This window comes from Lemur catta, chromosome 1 (assembly GCF_020740605.2).
Source record: "Lemur catta isolate mLemCat1 chromosome 1, mLemCat1.pri, whole genome shotgun sequence".
Taxonomy (NCBI): domain Eukaryota; kingdom Metazoa; phylum Chordata; class Mammalia; order Primates; family Lemuridae; genus Lemur; species Lemur catta.
The window spans coordinates 44,369,231-44,383,739 of NC_059128.1; the positions used below are offsets into that span (position 1 = coordinate 44,369,231).

At 44.3% G+C, this 14,509-nt stretch overlaps 1 protein-coding gene across 10 annotated transcripts in view; it reads left to right on the top strand.

Annotated features, from left to right (window-relative positions):
- Window positions 1–701: 701 nt before the first annotated feature.
- Window positions 702–14,509, top strand: part of NIN (ninein) — a 96,707-nt gene continuing 82,899 nt past the window's right edge. For 2 of the 10 annotated variants that reach the window (XM_045567430.1, XM_045567472.1), the window contains exons 1-3: window positions 703–740; window positions 1,175–1,227; window positions 9,522–9,722. In XM_045567430.1, coding sequence (XP_045423386.1) covers window positions 9,543–9,722 — 180 coding nt within the window. In that variant the 5' untranslated portion in view covers window positions 703–740; window positions 1,175–1,227; window positions 9,522–9,542. Of the gene's footprint in view, window positions 741–1,125; window positions 1,228–9,521; window positions 9,723–14,509 lie in introns of those variants that run through there. The other 8 variants (XM_045567467.1, XM_045567443.1, XM_045567454.1 and 5 more) reach the window with 8 other exon arrangements.

The following is a 14,509-nucleotide window of genomic DNA, read 5'->3' on the forward strand; positions in this document are numbered from 1 at the left end:
AGGGGGCAGGAGCCTATGAAGACGTGGTGGGCAGGTGCGGAAGCCAGTCTAGACCTGGTAGAAGGGTCGCACCAGCTCCAGAGGGTTCAGAGTCAAGTCTAGAGCCCTCCCGCCTACAGGACTCCCCCTCCAATGACCGCCAATGGGCACCCGACGGCTGGGAACCCCGGGGCCGCCTGGGAGCAAAAGAGGCACCTGAATCCCCATCTTAAGGTCCCGCAGGCTGGAGGCGGGGGCCTCTCCTCTGCGCGGGGACCTTGCGGACGAGAGATCCCGGGTGCGGGGTTCGTGCGGTCGCATTTGCAAGGGAAGGGAGGCGGACAGGCAGGGGGCCGAGGGGTGGACGCGCCAGCCCCCGCCCGGCAGCGACCTCGGGGCGCAGATCTCCCACGCCCACACCCCGAACCCTTGCGTTTCCAAGTTCAAGTCTCCGCGCAGGGGCTCGGCGGGGAGAGCGCATCCGCTAGGGCCCAGGCGGCGCCTCCCGCTCCTCCCTCCGCTACCGGAGCCGCGCGGGCCGCAGAGGAGGAGCCGCGCCCGGGCCGGCGTCGCCCTGACTCCTCCTCCCCGCGCGGGCCCGGCGCTTCCTCCCCGGCGTCCAAAGCTCCGGGTGGCCGCGGCCGAGCCGGGAGCCGAGCGCGCTGGGCGCGGCCGTCCCGCCGCCGCCGCCGCCGAGCCGGGGAGTGCGCCAGCGGCCATGGTTCCCGCGACGGCGGCGGGCGCCTGAGCCCCGGGACGCGGTAAGTGAGCCCAAGCGCGGGGCCCCCGACCCGCGGCCTGGGGGTGGCCGGGGAGGACCAGGCACCGGGACGCGCCGGGGCTTCCCCTTCCGGGCCGGGGCCGGGGCGAGTGCAATCCCCGCGGGCAGGGAGGAAGCGGTGGCTCGGCGGCCAGTGCGGGCCGGGCCGCTCCCGGGGACGAGGCGGGGAGGGGGCGGTGTGGAGGCGGGGAGGCGAGGCGGGGCGGGCCCCGGGGGCGCGGAGGATGCGCGCTGCAGCCCGCGGCCCCGAGAGCTGCGCTTTTGTAAGAGCTGGCCCCTTACATATGGAAATGACGCTCGCGCGGGTCCCCATTCGCGTCCTTTTGAAGGACGCCCGCCCGGAACCGCGGCGCCGGCTGCGAAGTATTGTCCCGCTTCTCCAGCCCTAACAAAGCGTCCTCCTTCGCTTCGCAGAGCACCGGAGGCGGGCGGCCGGCTGTGCTGGCGCTCCGAGAGGCCGACAGAAGGTAGGCGAGGGCGGCGGGGGCCCGGGGAGCTGCTGCCTGGTGACACAATGGGGTGTCTGAGGTTTCTGGTGGTGGCGATGGGCAGGCGGTCGGGGACGCGTCGCAGGTTGCAGGGACCTGGGCGGCGCGCCCGCCCTCCGGCCGCACCTCCGCCTCCCCGCCCCGCGGCGCCGCGGGCTCCGGCACCTCCGCCACTCGGGGGCCCCGGCCGGCGGCCCCGAGCTGAAAGCTGCTACTGTGTGTTGGTCCAGGAGCGAACTTGAGTCGCAGAGCGAGCAGAAAAGGTGGTTGTTCTGCTGGCTTGTGCCACCCAGACAGCCTTGTGATTGATCAGCGGAAGAGAAAGCTGCGTGGGGAACCCGAGGTGTTAGCGTGGGCTGAGCAGCAAGAGCTGTTTGAAGCCCGTAAAGTGTGTGGGATCAGCGCGTGTGGACGGACTTTCCCGGTGCGACTACTGAGCATGAGGGAAGAGCAAAATGACAGTCGGCTATTGCCTAAAAGCCCTGATCTCCAGACCACCGGAATGGAGGTGTGGAGGGTCGGGGAAGGAAGGTTCCAGGGGCTGGGCTTCTAAAGTTGCCAAACTGCTCCCTGACAAAAGGACACCGTTGATGGAAACAATCCCCGCGTAAAGCTTTTTCTGTGAAATTACAGGAGAAATAGACAGGAAGAGGTGTTTTTCCTAGCCCCAGCCCTGACAACCCAGGGTTAAGGTACAAATAAAATGGGAGCTGGAAAGACTGTCCTACCATATATCATGTTTCTAGACACCTAGAATATTATGAGATCTGCTTTCTTCACTTGTCTGGGACCGATCCTCTCCCGGTGTTGAGGGATTCCTGAGATGAGCTTGCCATGCAACTCAACTCCTGAATTTATGAAATCGAAACAGATTTCATAGGTGTCTTTTGTGACAGCCGTGGTAGCTTTGGAGGATAAGAATCCTGATAAAGTCCATCATGGCACATGAGCTGAGCTGGGACCATCAGTGGCCTCTCAACTAGGTCCCTTACATACCGCAACACAGATTTATATCAGCTGACATGCTTCCCAGGGCTTGGCAATCTACAAGGAAATGTATTTGTTCCGGGAGCTTACTTTTTCCTTGAGTCTTCTCTGGACATGAGCATATTATGTAGGTGGCTGACCTGCAATATTGGTAGATCTTGCTCTGGAGTTGAAGGGAGCTGTGAAAATTCCCAGAGTGTGGTGTAAGAGTAACATCACAGGCTGGCTGGAAAAAAATGAGTTTGTGTGTTGTGGTCTCCAGCTGTCGACAGTGTCTTCAGGGAGGTGATGTGAACTGCCAAGGAGTTTGCAGATTTGTTTACTTTCACCTGATCTCTCCTGAGTCTTTAGAGGGAAGCATTTTGACCCACAGTGTAGATAAAGGGCAGGACTTACGAACGTTGCAAAGGGTTTGGACTTCAGCAAGGATATTGCCAACATAGGGAAAGGCTTTACAGGGGGCAACAGAGAGGAAGCCATCATAGCACAATTTTTGCATTAAAATGTCAAGGATCAGTCATTTTAATAGGCACTTGCTCAGAATGGTGTGGGTTTCTTTTTTCTTATTCCTTTTTCATTTTAGATATGTAATGACCCTTAATATCAAAAGATGTTAACTGTCACAGAGAGGAAGAATAGGGCTCCAATGAATTCTGAACAGCCAGTTTTAATTTAATAGGCAGTATTCTTATCTTGAGTCAAATGTTCAAATAAATTGTTTTAAATGTCACTGCAAATGACTTTCTAAACTAACATTTCCCCAGTCTTGATGCTTCCATTTTATGTTGATAATGAAAATACATTGTGTCAGTTTTACGTTGATAAAGGGTTGGCAAGTTTAGCCAGAGCATTTTAGAGGGATTGAAACAGCAGAAAGCCTTTTCAGGAGGTTTATTTTTATAGATGCCAATTCATTTGTAAGCCAATAAATAACATGGTTTGAATTCTGGCTATTCAACTTGCATCTGTTGGGGAGGGGCTTATGGAGAGACTTAGTGAAGCTTGCAAAAAGATATTTTTATCCTATTTACAAATAAAATAGAATTTTGAAAAGATTATGGGATTAGGACACTACTGCAATTTATATCAGCAATTAACCATTTATTGAAGCTTTTGGATTGAAAAATTACAAAGCATCAATACCCTAATGCTTGCTTAAAAAAAAGTTGAGACAATATTGTTTATAGATATGAGAAGAGCAGCTCTTTACTTATACCCCAGGGAACTGTGTTCATATCTTCAGGCATCCTAAATTAATTTGAGTAAATATGGCTCAAAAAGTGAAAGCTGTTGTAAGCTTTCTCTTTTAAGAAAAAGTAACATTGTTACAAGCTTTCTCTTTTAAGACAAAGTAACAAACATGCAGCTCTGTTTTCTGCTTCTATAATTTTACTTAGTAATTGATTACAGGCTATTGAATGTGCATTGTGCTAGACTAATGGGTTTTTCCCCCCTCCAGCTACCCTGAGTTAACTACTTGATTGGGTAATCCACCTGTTATTAGGTGTAACAAAAGCTTGGGTTTGCTGTATCCCAGGATAGTAAAATACTAAAGCTTGTTTACATTTTAGAATAAATATTAGTAGGTTACCCTTAGGTAAATTAAATTTTATAGTGTAGTCAGCAAAGGTTGATATTTTCTTTCAAATTTATTTAATATGACTTTTTTTCCTGTGCAATGGCATCTAAGATTTTATGTTATATTTTTGATCCACAGTTTTATTTACAGCGATACTGTTGTGCTTTTGGTATGCAGCCAGAGTGAGGTGCTATCTGAGCAGAGAGGAGGTATCTGACAATAATCAGTTTGCTGCTGAGCAGTGATGGTTTTTGGCAGGAGTATTCTTCATATAAACTCCTAAATGGCAGCAACTGCTTTTTCTGTTGAGCTTTTGCTAAACTTGAATTTATTCTTGTCACTCTTTCTTTTTGTACTGAAATTAGTCCAAAATGGTAAGCCTGGAAATTTTTGCAGCAGATTAAAGTATTTGCAGAAAAGAAAAAGAAACACTTTCACTTGATCATTGACATTATTAGGCTCTGAGTTGCCAGATGTGGAAAGCTAAAGGCATTGAATGGAAAGCTTTGCCAAAGCAGGGTTTGTTGGTCTTCATCCCTTCGGCTCCAGAGTAACTAAATGAGTCAGTTGGTGGTCACTGCCTGGTCTGTGAACCCCCAGCAGCTATGTCTGAACACAGGTCTGAAAGTATCTATTACAATGCCCTCTCGAGGAAAGCAGTGTGGTGAGAGGGGCATCAGACATTCTGAGGAGCTGTTCAGCTGCTGGACCATCTGGAAGAGAAATAAAAGGCCTGGGCTAGAGGCTCTGGCATTGTGTTTATTTGTTATTTGGTTTTCATTTGCCAGACTTTGTCCCCTTTTCACTCCCTCCAAGCCAGAACAGACATCCCCTTTGGCTGGGGTGCCATTCTTACAAGTTCCTTTCTGTTCCTTGGTTGGGCACTGGAAAGTACATAAATTCACATATCCTTTTCATTATTCCAGCCGCACCTCCATCATTTCTTTTACAGTCTCATTTGGCACTGTGATTTTATCAGCTGGGGTAATGGACATCTCTATCAGGGTCTGCAGCATTTTGGCAGCCTTGTTTTGAGTAATTTGGAAGGAAAATGCTCCGAGTAATTCTCATTATGGGTGGTTACTGGGTGGTAAATGTTTTGATTAATGGCTCTGTGCATCTGCCCCTTATTTAACCATCCCTGGTTAGAACTCCAAAATATTGCCCACACTGGCCTTTTCATTCCAATGGAGTCGTAAAGCCTTCTAACAATTTGGGAAGGGAGATGGTGAGGCCCAGGCTTATGGCAGCCTTCATAAAACTAGAATTGTTCTTTCTAGTTTGAAGGAGGATTTATGACTCAAAACCCAACTTTTTAAATCTCTGAGTAAGATTCCTACCACTCGTGGGTACCAGTTAGGGTTTAACCCTGGAAAGCATTGGATTGCACAGATTAGACATGTATTTATTTCAGAGAATTAATTTAACAATTATCAATCCCTGGGCAACACCTGTTTTTGAAGATATGGGACCCTTCATGATCATTTTTATATAAAAAATTATTTCTTCCATTCCCTAATTCCCAAAGGTGCTTTAGAAAAAATGAGAATGTTTATTCTATCTGTGTATCCCTAGTGCCTTGTAGGCTATAATTATTCAATAAATGGATCAAGGGAGATAGGGGGAAAGGAACCCCACCTCTCCCAATTCCAATTTGGAAAAGTTTGTGTCCATGGAGTATTCCTTTCGTAGCTTCTGATACTCAGTACTGTTTGGCTGACTAACACATAAAGGTGGAGCCAAGTGGTTTGCCAATGGTGGCATCTCAGTGGTCCCATTCATCTGTTCTGTGTGCATGTGTAGGATTGAGACAGTATAATTTAGAGTCACACTAGCGTTCAAATCTTGGCTCCACCCCCATATTAAAAATGCTTAATTTTTCCACGCCCAAATTTCTACATCTCAAATGGGAAAATGATAATATCTACTTCAAATAATTGGGAACACTAAATGAGATGATATGCATAACATGTTTAATATAGGCTGGACTCAGTTAAATGCTCAGAAGTTAAAAAAAAAATCATTTCTTCTGAATTCCCAGCTACCCTTCATCCTTTTTGCTTTTATTTGACATTAAATTTATCTATCGTCTGCCTCTAAAGGTCAAGGAAGCTCTGATATTACTTGCTGCCATTGTCATTTAGTAATGATGTTTATGTACATAGTACATTCCCTGCCCATTCTTGCTCGCTGTTCTGTGGCATTCTCTTGCTTTACTTCTTTGAAGGTAGATCTATGGCTGATCAGCTTGTTTAAGCTACCCCCTCTCCAGTTCACCCCTCCTTTGTAAACTGCAAGTATTCTCTTGGTGGTTTTCTCAATTCCCCTCTTGTATTAACTTTCTCTGGGATTAGCCAATCTCACTTGCTTGTCACATTTAACCCTCAGAGCCAGCCTTCCAGATGGGCATTGTTTTTCTCATTCTATAATCAAGGGCACTGAGAAAGTGTTTTCGTACACATTCTCTTCCAAAGTTTCATCCTATAACAAAAACATGCAGCTGAAGTTTGTGAATCCATTGACTTAATTCCTAGCCCATTGAAGTAAGCTTCAGATAGCTCTACACAGTGCAGTTTGGCAGTTGGTGTTGGTTTTCTACTTCTGTTGATTATTTCTGAGACTGAAGATGCCTTTGAGAAAGGGCAGGATGGGAGAAGTAGCAGTGTGTATGTGGAAGAAAGAGGCACTTCATGATTTTCATATGCTCTTTTCTATAGCCCTCACTTGGGGTAAGTTTCCTCTCAAAAATGTCCACATACTAAGTCCATGGTATTTACTGAGTCCCAATGTAAAGAACAGACTGACTGTACTATGCATTTGGGGGAAGATATATATACATATATAAAAAAAGGAAGGCATGGTGGATCTTACCCTTAAAGAAATTTCTGCCAAGTAGGGAGAAAAAAAATTCCTGCACATGAAATTACTGATGAACATTTGGGGAATAATATTAACCAGTAAAAATGCATTCTGTGCCAGATGAGTACTGACAACTTGTCACCATGTGTAACATCTCCTGCATGTTTCAGTATGAGCATTTGCTCCACAGGGCTGGGGCTTCCTCCCTCCCCACCCTACAGTCAAAAGAATGTTTTTCTAAGCACAGTGTCTGGAGAAGGAGGGAGATAAAGAGAATTTTAAAAAGGAAAACTGCTATAAAATGAAAGAGATTTGATTTAGTGAAAATCCAGTGACCTCTCAAAGGGTGAGGCATAAGAGTTTACCAAATTCAAAGCAGCAGATAAGATCAGGAATTCTCAGTACATTGTTTTATTGCTCTCTTCTGTTGGTTTAGATGGGCAAATCCCCTTCCATTAAAACTAATCTTTAGGCCAGGCGAGGTGGCTCACGCCTGTAATCCTAGCACTCTGGGAGGCTGAGGCCGGTGGATCGCTCGAGGTCAGGAGTTGGAGACCAGCCTGAGCGAGACCCTGTCTCTACTAAAAATAGAAATAAAAATTATCTGAACAACTAAAAATATATATAGAAAAAATTAGCCGGGCATGGTGGCGCATGCCTGTAGTCCCAGCTACTCGGGAGGCTGAGGCAGGAGGATCACTTAAGCCCAGGAGTTTGAGGTTGCTGTGAGGTAGGCCACGGCACTCACTCTAGCTCGGGCAACAAAGTGAGACTCTGTCTCAAAAAAAAAAAACAACAACTAATCTTTAAAAAAGGGAAGTCTTAGAATGCTTTTGCTTTTGCATTTTTAAACATATATGCAAAACTGAGCAAAAGCAGAGTAGTCTGGCATTTATGAAGTTGGTCAGAGTATAATCCAGGGGACCATAAAAGTCAGAGTGAGACTGAGAGCTGTGGCGACACTGAAAATCCCAGAGCACCTTGGGGATTCTCAGCAGATCTTAGTTGACAATTAACTGGTCAGCTCTAAGTGAATCTCATTAGCCAACCCTTAGCCTTGTCTAAATTCTTAGCTCTTGTGGCTTTGCATAACACCTTGGTGTTTTTTCATTGATGCTTTGATGTTTATATAGCACTTTCGACTTATTTTGACAACATTTACATAGTGATTAGTTAACCCAACAGACCAACCCTGGGAAGACAGCCAGAGCCAGCAAGCAGTACCTTAGTAATAGAAAAACTGATAATTAGGAGACCTGTCCAAGACCAGGAGCCTGGACCAAAACTGTGCCCCGGTAAAAATTGAGCTGTGTGGCAGAGCTGTTCACATGAACTTCTGAGTCCACTTAGTTCTGCTGAAACCTTTGGGAAGATTGTGGCTGTGTTCTAGCTTGTCATATATTGAACAGCTGTCTACGGAAAGGAGGCGATTACACTGTAGAGCAGCACTGATTTGTTCTAGAAAGCCTTTTATTTTCAGTTCTGGCCGTGTTCAACATCTTAGCTTGCATGTTTCCCATGTTGTAGCGTTCTGCTTTGTGGAATATCATCTCTAAGTTAGAGAGTTTTCCCTAACTTGCCTTGTTAGTTAAAGGTGCTTGGTTAGTGAAAGGTGCTGCTTTTTATAGCCAAGGGGCTGGTTCTGAGAGCTTTGTTCCAGATGGCTGAGGTCATGGTCTCAAGGGTATATGTTGCATTTGGCCTCCATTGCGTCATGGTGAAAGTACGTTCAGATGTGCAGGCTTCAGGCTTTCATTGGAAGATCCAGCACAATAAAGATGAATTATCATGCAAGGAAAAAAAAACCTAGATTTTGTTGTTAAAGTTCAAGGTATCTGGAATTTTATGATGTATATTTTTAGCAAAAATGACTCAGAGTTATTGATGACTCCAAGTTTTGCCTGATCCTAAGGAATGTGGCAAAATGGAAAGCCTGGGGTATGGGTAGGTCAGAGAGATGGGAGACAGGTCAACCAGGCATAAAGAGATAAGATGCTATAGGCAGTGGAGGCTCCCTGAGATGCTGTATGATTCATATAAGCCAGTCTGTGGCTCTTTGAAACCTCACCGTCTGAAAAGTTGGAGTAGTGTTTTCCCCTTTGTCTAGGCAACTAAGCATTATCTAAAACTCCCTGGGACTAAAGTGAGCTTCAGGGAATACTCTTCCTGTCACGCTTCATCTAATTGCACCAACTGAGTTAATTGAGTTGCTTTTTGAGGAACTCTGCGTAAAAGGCATTTGGTCTCTTGTAAACAAGGAGGTGGTTTTGTAGCAGATGAGTTCGTCCACTGCTTCTTGCTGTAGTTTCTGGTCTAACTACTGTGGGAGGCATCTAGGCTGGACAAGGTAGAACTGACCAGCTTGGCCACACCGGCAGACTGCAACATCTGGACAGGAGGTCTAGAGCTTGCTGACTTGCCTGCGTCTTTGGCACTAACGATTAGTTCATTTGAATGGTCTTGCTGTCAGAAGTGGCTTTTCACCTTCTTTACGTCCTGGGCCAGAAGAGCCAATAGAGAACTACTGTCAGCTTTGAGTGTGACAATCTGGCCATCCACCGGGGGACCAGGCAGGAGAGGAGGGTATCTTCCTGCCTTCGAGACCCCCTCGTTCTGGTAACGTCACCCACAGTGTAGTCGACCGTGTGGGTGCGTGTGGGAGCTCCGCTGGCCAGGGCTGGGCTGGGTGGAGACCCATGGTCTTGCCGTGGGTGTGCCAGAAACAGAGTGTTAAATATAGACCATTCTCAAGGGGCCAGTGGGGTGCTAGGGAGCTGAGGGTGCTGGGGGTGACCACGGTAGGCTTTAAGGGGCTGCCACAACCTGTCCTTGTCTCTGTCCTGCACAGGTGAGCGCTGTGGGCTATGGGATGGATGAGGTGGAGCAGGACCAGCATGAGGCCCGACTCAAGGAGCTGTTTGACAGTTTTGACACGACGGGCACCGGGTCTCTGGGGCAGGAGGAACTCACTGAGCTTTGCCACGTGTTGAGCCTGGAGGAGGTGGCCCCAGTGCTGCAACAGACGCTACTTCAGGACCACCTGGGCAGGGTAAGGTCTGGGGAGAACACGGTCTGGGGGAAGTGGGGTGCGGTTTCTGTCGGGGTGCTGGAGGTGGGGCAGACCATGCATGTTGCAACTTCTTTCTAGCGTTCTGGCTGTTAACCTGATAAAAAGAAGGATGCAGCAGGTGTGACATAACAGTACAGTTTGCTCAGGGGATGAGGGCCTGCTTTAATTTGTGCTCTGGAATTCAGGTGTTCACTGAGCATCTTAGATAAAGAGAGAAAAGGAGGTAATGAGAAGATGTTTTCCAACTTTTGTCCTGTTCTTTGTGGATTATTTTATTCATTCCACATTCATCATTTGGACAGAAAGGAGGAGGGCGAGGTTTCCATTAAAGAGAAGGAAACCGCAGTAAGAAAACTGCCATTCACAGGAAGAGCAGATTTCTGTTTTGACTTTTACTCCCGATAAAGCTATTTCTTGTGTGGATTGTTTCTGGGTGAAGTATTAATTAAACCTTCCACCCGGGAAATAAGACAGGAGGGTAAGTAAATACAGTGCAGGTTCATTGCTTCCAACAGGGGTGCATATATGTGTGTGCCAATGTTAGCTTCTGTGTGTGACCACGAATAGTCGTGTTTGTCCCATAGATCAAGCCACAGACATGAGTAAGAGGAGAGAAGGGGTCTTTTTCTTGTTGATAGTGGGAAGGACATTAGATCTGTCATGACCTGAGATCGCCTTCAATTCTCATAATTAATGGCATCACTTATATGGCTTTGAGTTGAGTTTCTTGCTGTTGGTTGTTGGAATGGTTGAGAGGAAAAAAATGAACAATACTTTTTGAGTTCTGTTGCTCTCATTGCTGACACTGTAGACAGTGGTTTTTACCACATGGTGTAAATTGAGGAAGCAGTCATGAAGCTTAACTTTATGCCAGCATAGGAAACTTCCTTTTATTTGTTCTATTTTCACTGTCGTTTAGCTGACAAGATGGGTAAGTGACCTCAGATACAGTACCATGTATTGGCTTTCTGTAACCTGAGACAGACAGGAGTAGCGATCATCCTGAAATTAATGTACAAAAGATAATGTTCTCAGGGCTTGGCAACATGAATGTGGTGTTAAACAGGGCTCACACTTAAAAAACAAGCGTTCTTTGCAAAAACTGGGGCCATTCTTGGCCACTTTTGAAGGGATTAGCTGCTTGTGAATACATGTGGTACCTATAAAATGCTAAAAATCTTGCTTAAAATATCTTGAACTGGGAGTTTTGAAGATTGAAACATTTGCTCCTCATCATGTAATGCACTCAAACGTTTTTGAGTTCTGCTTCAGTCTTAGACACCAGAACAAAACAATGGTGTCTCCTAGTGTAGTCCCTGGGGATCTCAGGCCTTTTGGTGTCTAAGGAATAATATCAAAGGATGAATCTGTTTTAGTGCTTATTGAAGCCTGAGAAGACATAATACAACCTAAGGTTTCCTTGAGATGTTTTCTTAGAGTTAGCGTAAATATGGGATCCTCTGCCGTAAACAGATTGCACCTTGGCGGCAGATTAACAGTTTGCTCTCCAGATGTTGCACATTTTTGCCCTCATTTGGTAGACTAAAACAGGGAACAGTTATCGATTGATTTGTTAATGACTTGACACTACCAGCCTTGGTTTTACAGTTGCTATTTGCCTGAATAATGAATACCTAAGTAATCTATAGTGTGATATTTACTTAGTGAGCCAGTGATAAAATTTAAATAGATGTATGCATATTGATTTTGTGTGGGAGGTCCCTGGTGATTGTCTTGAGAACAGGGTTGGCATGAATTAATGCACGGCTGTGAAATTTGCATTTTTTATGAAACTGAATTCTCAGATGATCACACAAACTTGGCCATATGCTGTTAAGATACTCTATATAGTCTATACTTTTAAATTGTTAAGGAAAAAATTCCTTAGGATTCACTGAAGCAATCCAAGTGCTATCACTTTCATGGTATATTGAGTAGGGATCATAAGTTATAAAATTATGAGGTTTTAATGCCTTTTTTTTCTCTTTAGGAGGTATTTATAGAAAAACTTATAAGGGTTAGCAGCTTGGTTTAATAAAAAAAGGGTAGCATGACAAATCTGAATATATTCATCTATTCATTAATTCAACAAATATGTATTGTATGTGTTCTGCATGTCAGGCATTCCTTTAATCTTATGGTATGGGTACAACTTATTTATAGTTATGTTTATCGTAAATTACAGTTTTCCATTAAATTGGTTTTTGGATGCATTAGTATCCATCAGCTTCCTGGATGTTTGTGGCTTTACTTTTGTCTTTTAAATCTTCATCAGTATAATTTTTAAATAAAACTTCCAAGTTACCTGTATTGGAATTGGACTGCATTAATCATTTTTTCTTGAAAAATGAATAAAATAAAAAGCATTGTCCCTCTCAACCAAGAATATTAATATTGTCTGTAGATGTTTTAGTTTTATAATTCATCTTCAGTAGCTTGTGTTGTTTTTTTTTTTTTTTCAAAGCCTAGTGTTTCTTTTAACAGTTGTTAAGGAAAGTAATTTGACATTTTCATGCATTTTACTATAAGGTCATTTCCCCCAAAATTATATTTCAATTCATCTGTCTTGCTTTGTAAGTTGAAGCCCTATTCCCTTGAGTGCTGTGGTTACTTACACAAATGTTTGAAAAGCCTAAAGCTTGTAGATCCCTGATTTGAAGGAAAAGGGGTGTTTCCTACCAGGTTATCAAAAGGGCTCCATCCATCTTTGTCATCTGTTAAGCGCTTGTCAGCTGGGTGAGGTCCCAACACCGAGGAACTTATAAGCTAGTCAGGTAATATACCTGGCTGGTGAATGGTACGGAGAGCAGATACTATAAAAATCTAAGAAAGGGAACCGTGAACTAAGTTTTATCCCAGCAATTGATACCAATCGTAGGTACTTCTGTTTCTTCTGTCTTTTTATTTTTTATTTTTATTTTTTGAGACAGAGTCTCGCTTTGTTGCCCGGGCTAGAGTGAGTGCCGTGGTGTCAGCCTAGCTCACAGCAACCTCAAACTCCTGGGCTTAAGCGATCCTACTGCCTCAGCCTCCCGAGTAGCTGGGACTACAGGCATGTGCCACCATGCCCGGCTAATTTTTTTTCTATATATATTTTAGTTGTCCATATAATTTCTTTCTATTTTTAGTAGAGACAGGGTCTCGCTCTTGCTGGTCTCGAACTCCTGACCTCGAGCGATCCACCCACCTCGGCCTCCCAGAGTGCTAGGATTACAGGCGTGAGCCACTGAGCCCAGCCTCCTTCTGTCTTTTAAATGAAGTGTTTCCACATGCCTCTGTATCTCCTTTATTAGAAATCAGGACATAAAAGAGACAATTTGGCTTGGTTTTGTTGAAACCTTTAGTTATATTCAGTTTTCAAAATATATTTTCCTTTCTTTGTGCAGTATAGCAACTTTGAGACAAAACAACCTCTAAAGTCCTGAAGAGTTTTATTGCCATAGTCTTTAATATGAATTTGGATGCTGAAATACTCCATGTCCCTGGCATTCTTTAGAATGAGAATGAGCCACCTGGCAGTAGAATTCCCCATTGGCTTCCAGAGAGTCCCATAGATATATGGACTTTGGTTGTCAAAGGCACTTTTTAGAATTAATTTTTATTTCTTTAATTTTTGGAGATGGGGTCTCACTGTGTTGCCCAAGCTGGACTCAAACTCCTGGGCTCAAGTGATCTCAGCCTGTCTCAGCCTCTCAAGTAGCTGAGAATACAGGCACATGCCTTAGCACCCAGCTAATTAGTATTAAAATTTTATAGCCGTACAAATAGATACTTTGGCTCAGGTTTCCCACCTTTCATTTTAAAGTGCTTGGGGTTTTTTAATATATGTCATGATTAATTTCATATGGTAGGTTTGCTTATTTGTTTTCAATTCATTAAAAGCTTTTAAAGGTTTCTTTCTCTTATACACATTTTAATCATTTGAAGAGTAAACTGTAAATAAAGAAGTTCTTTCTGTTGGTGATTATTTGGATTTGTTCTTTGTGTGCAAAATTGTGCTCAATCATCAAATAGTGCCTACCCCATAATAGGCACTATTTATTTATAACTACCCCCATGACCATGCTTCTGTTTCATATTGTTGATCTGAGGCCTTTGTACCTATTGGAAGGGATGGTGAAATCATTCCTCATTGCATGTCTCCAATGTCTGAACATTTGCTTTATCTTAGTGTTTAACCATCATAGTTTAACCTGAAATGATGAAGGTTAATTTTTTTTTATTCCCATGTTGGTCTTGTGACTCAGGGTAAACCACCATTCCTTTCCTTCGCAGGAATCTCATTTGGGGTTGATTTGAAATCCTAAGGGTCTGTGTTTCCCCATTTGTAGATAAGAAGATCTTCATATTAGGAGGCAGTTAGACTTGCTTCTATTCTGTATTAATACTTTCTCATCAAACTCATTGCAAAATTAGGTTTGGTTTTGTACCCTGTAAATCCTTGAGTCTCTTACAAGGTATTTAGTGTGCCCCTTGGGCAGAGGGGAGAGCTATTGGCCTTAAACTCTGAACAGCAAGTAGGAACAAGTGCTAAACAGCTATTGTCTTCTACCTACTTTATTTCATAATACCCATCTCCTTTGCCAGAGAAGATGCAGTCAGAAACCTCATTAGATTTCACCAATATTCCACTGATACTTTTATGAGTCGCTTTCTGTCTGGATGCAGAGACTTAAAGTTCTACAGCATCCATCACAGATTTCAGACTTCAGAGTTTATCGGTATGTCAGGGAAACATAGAACCTGGAAAGGCTTGTCCAAGGTCA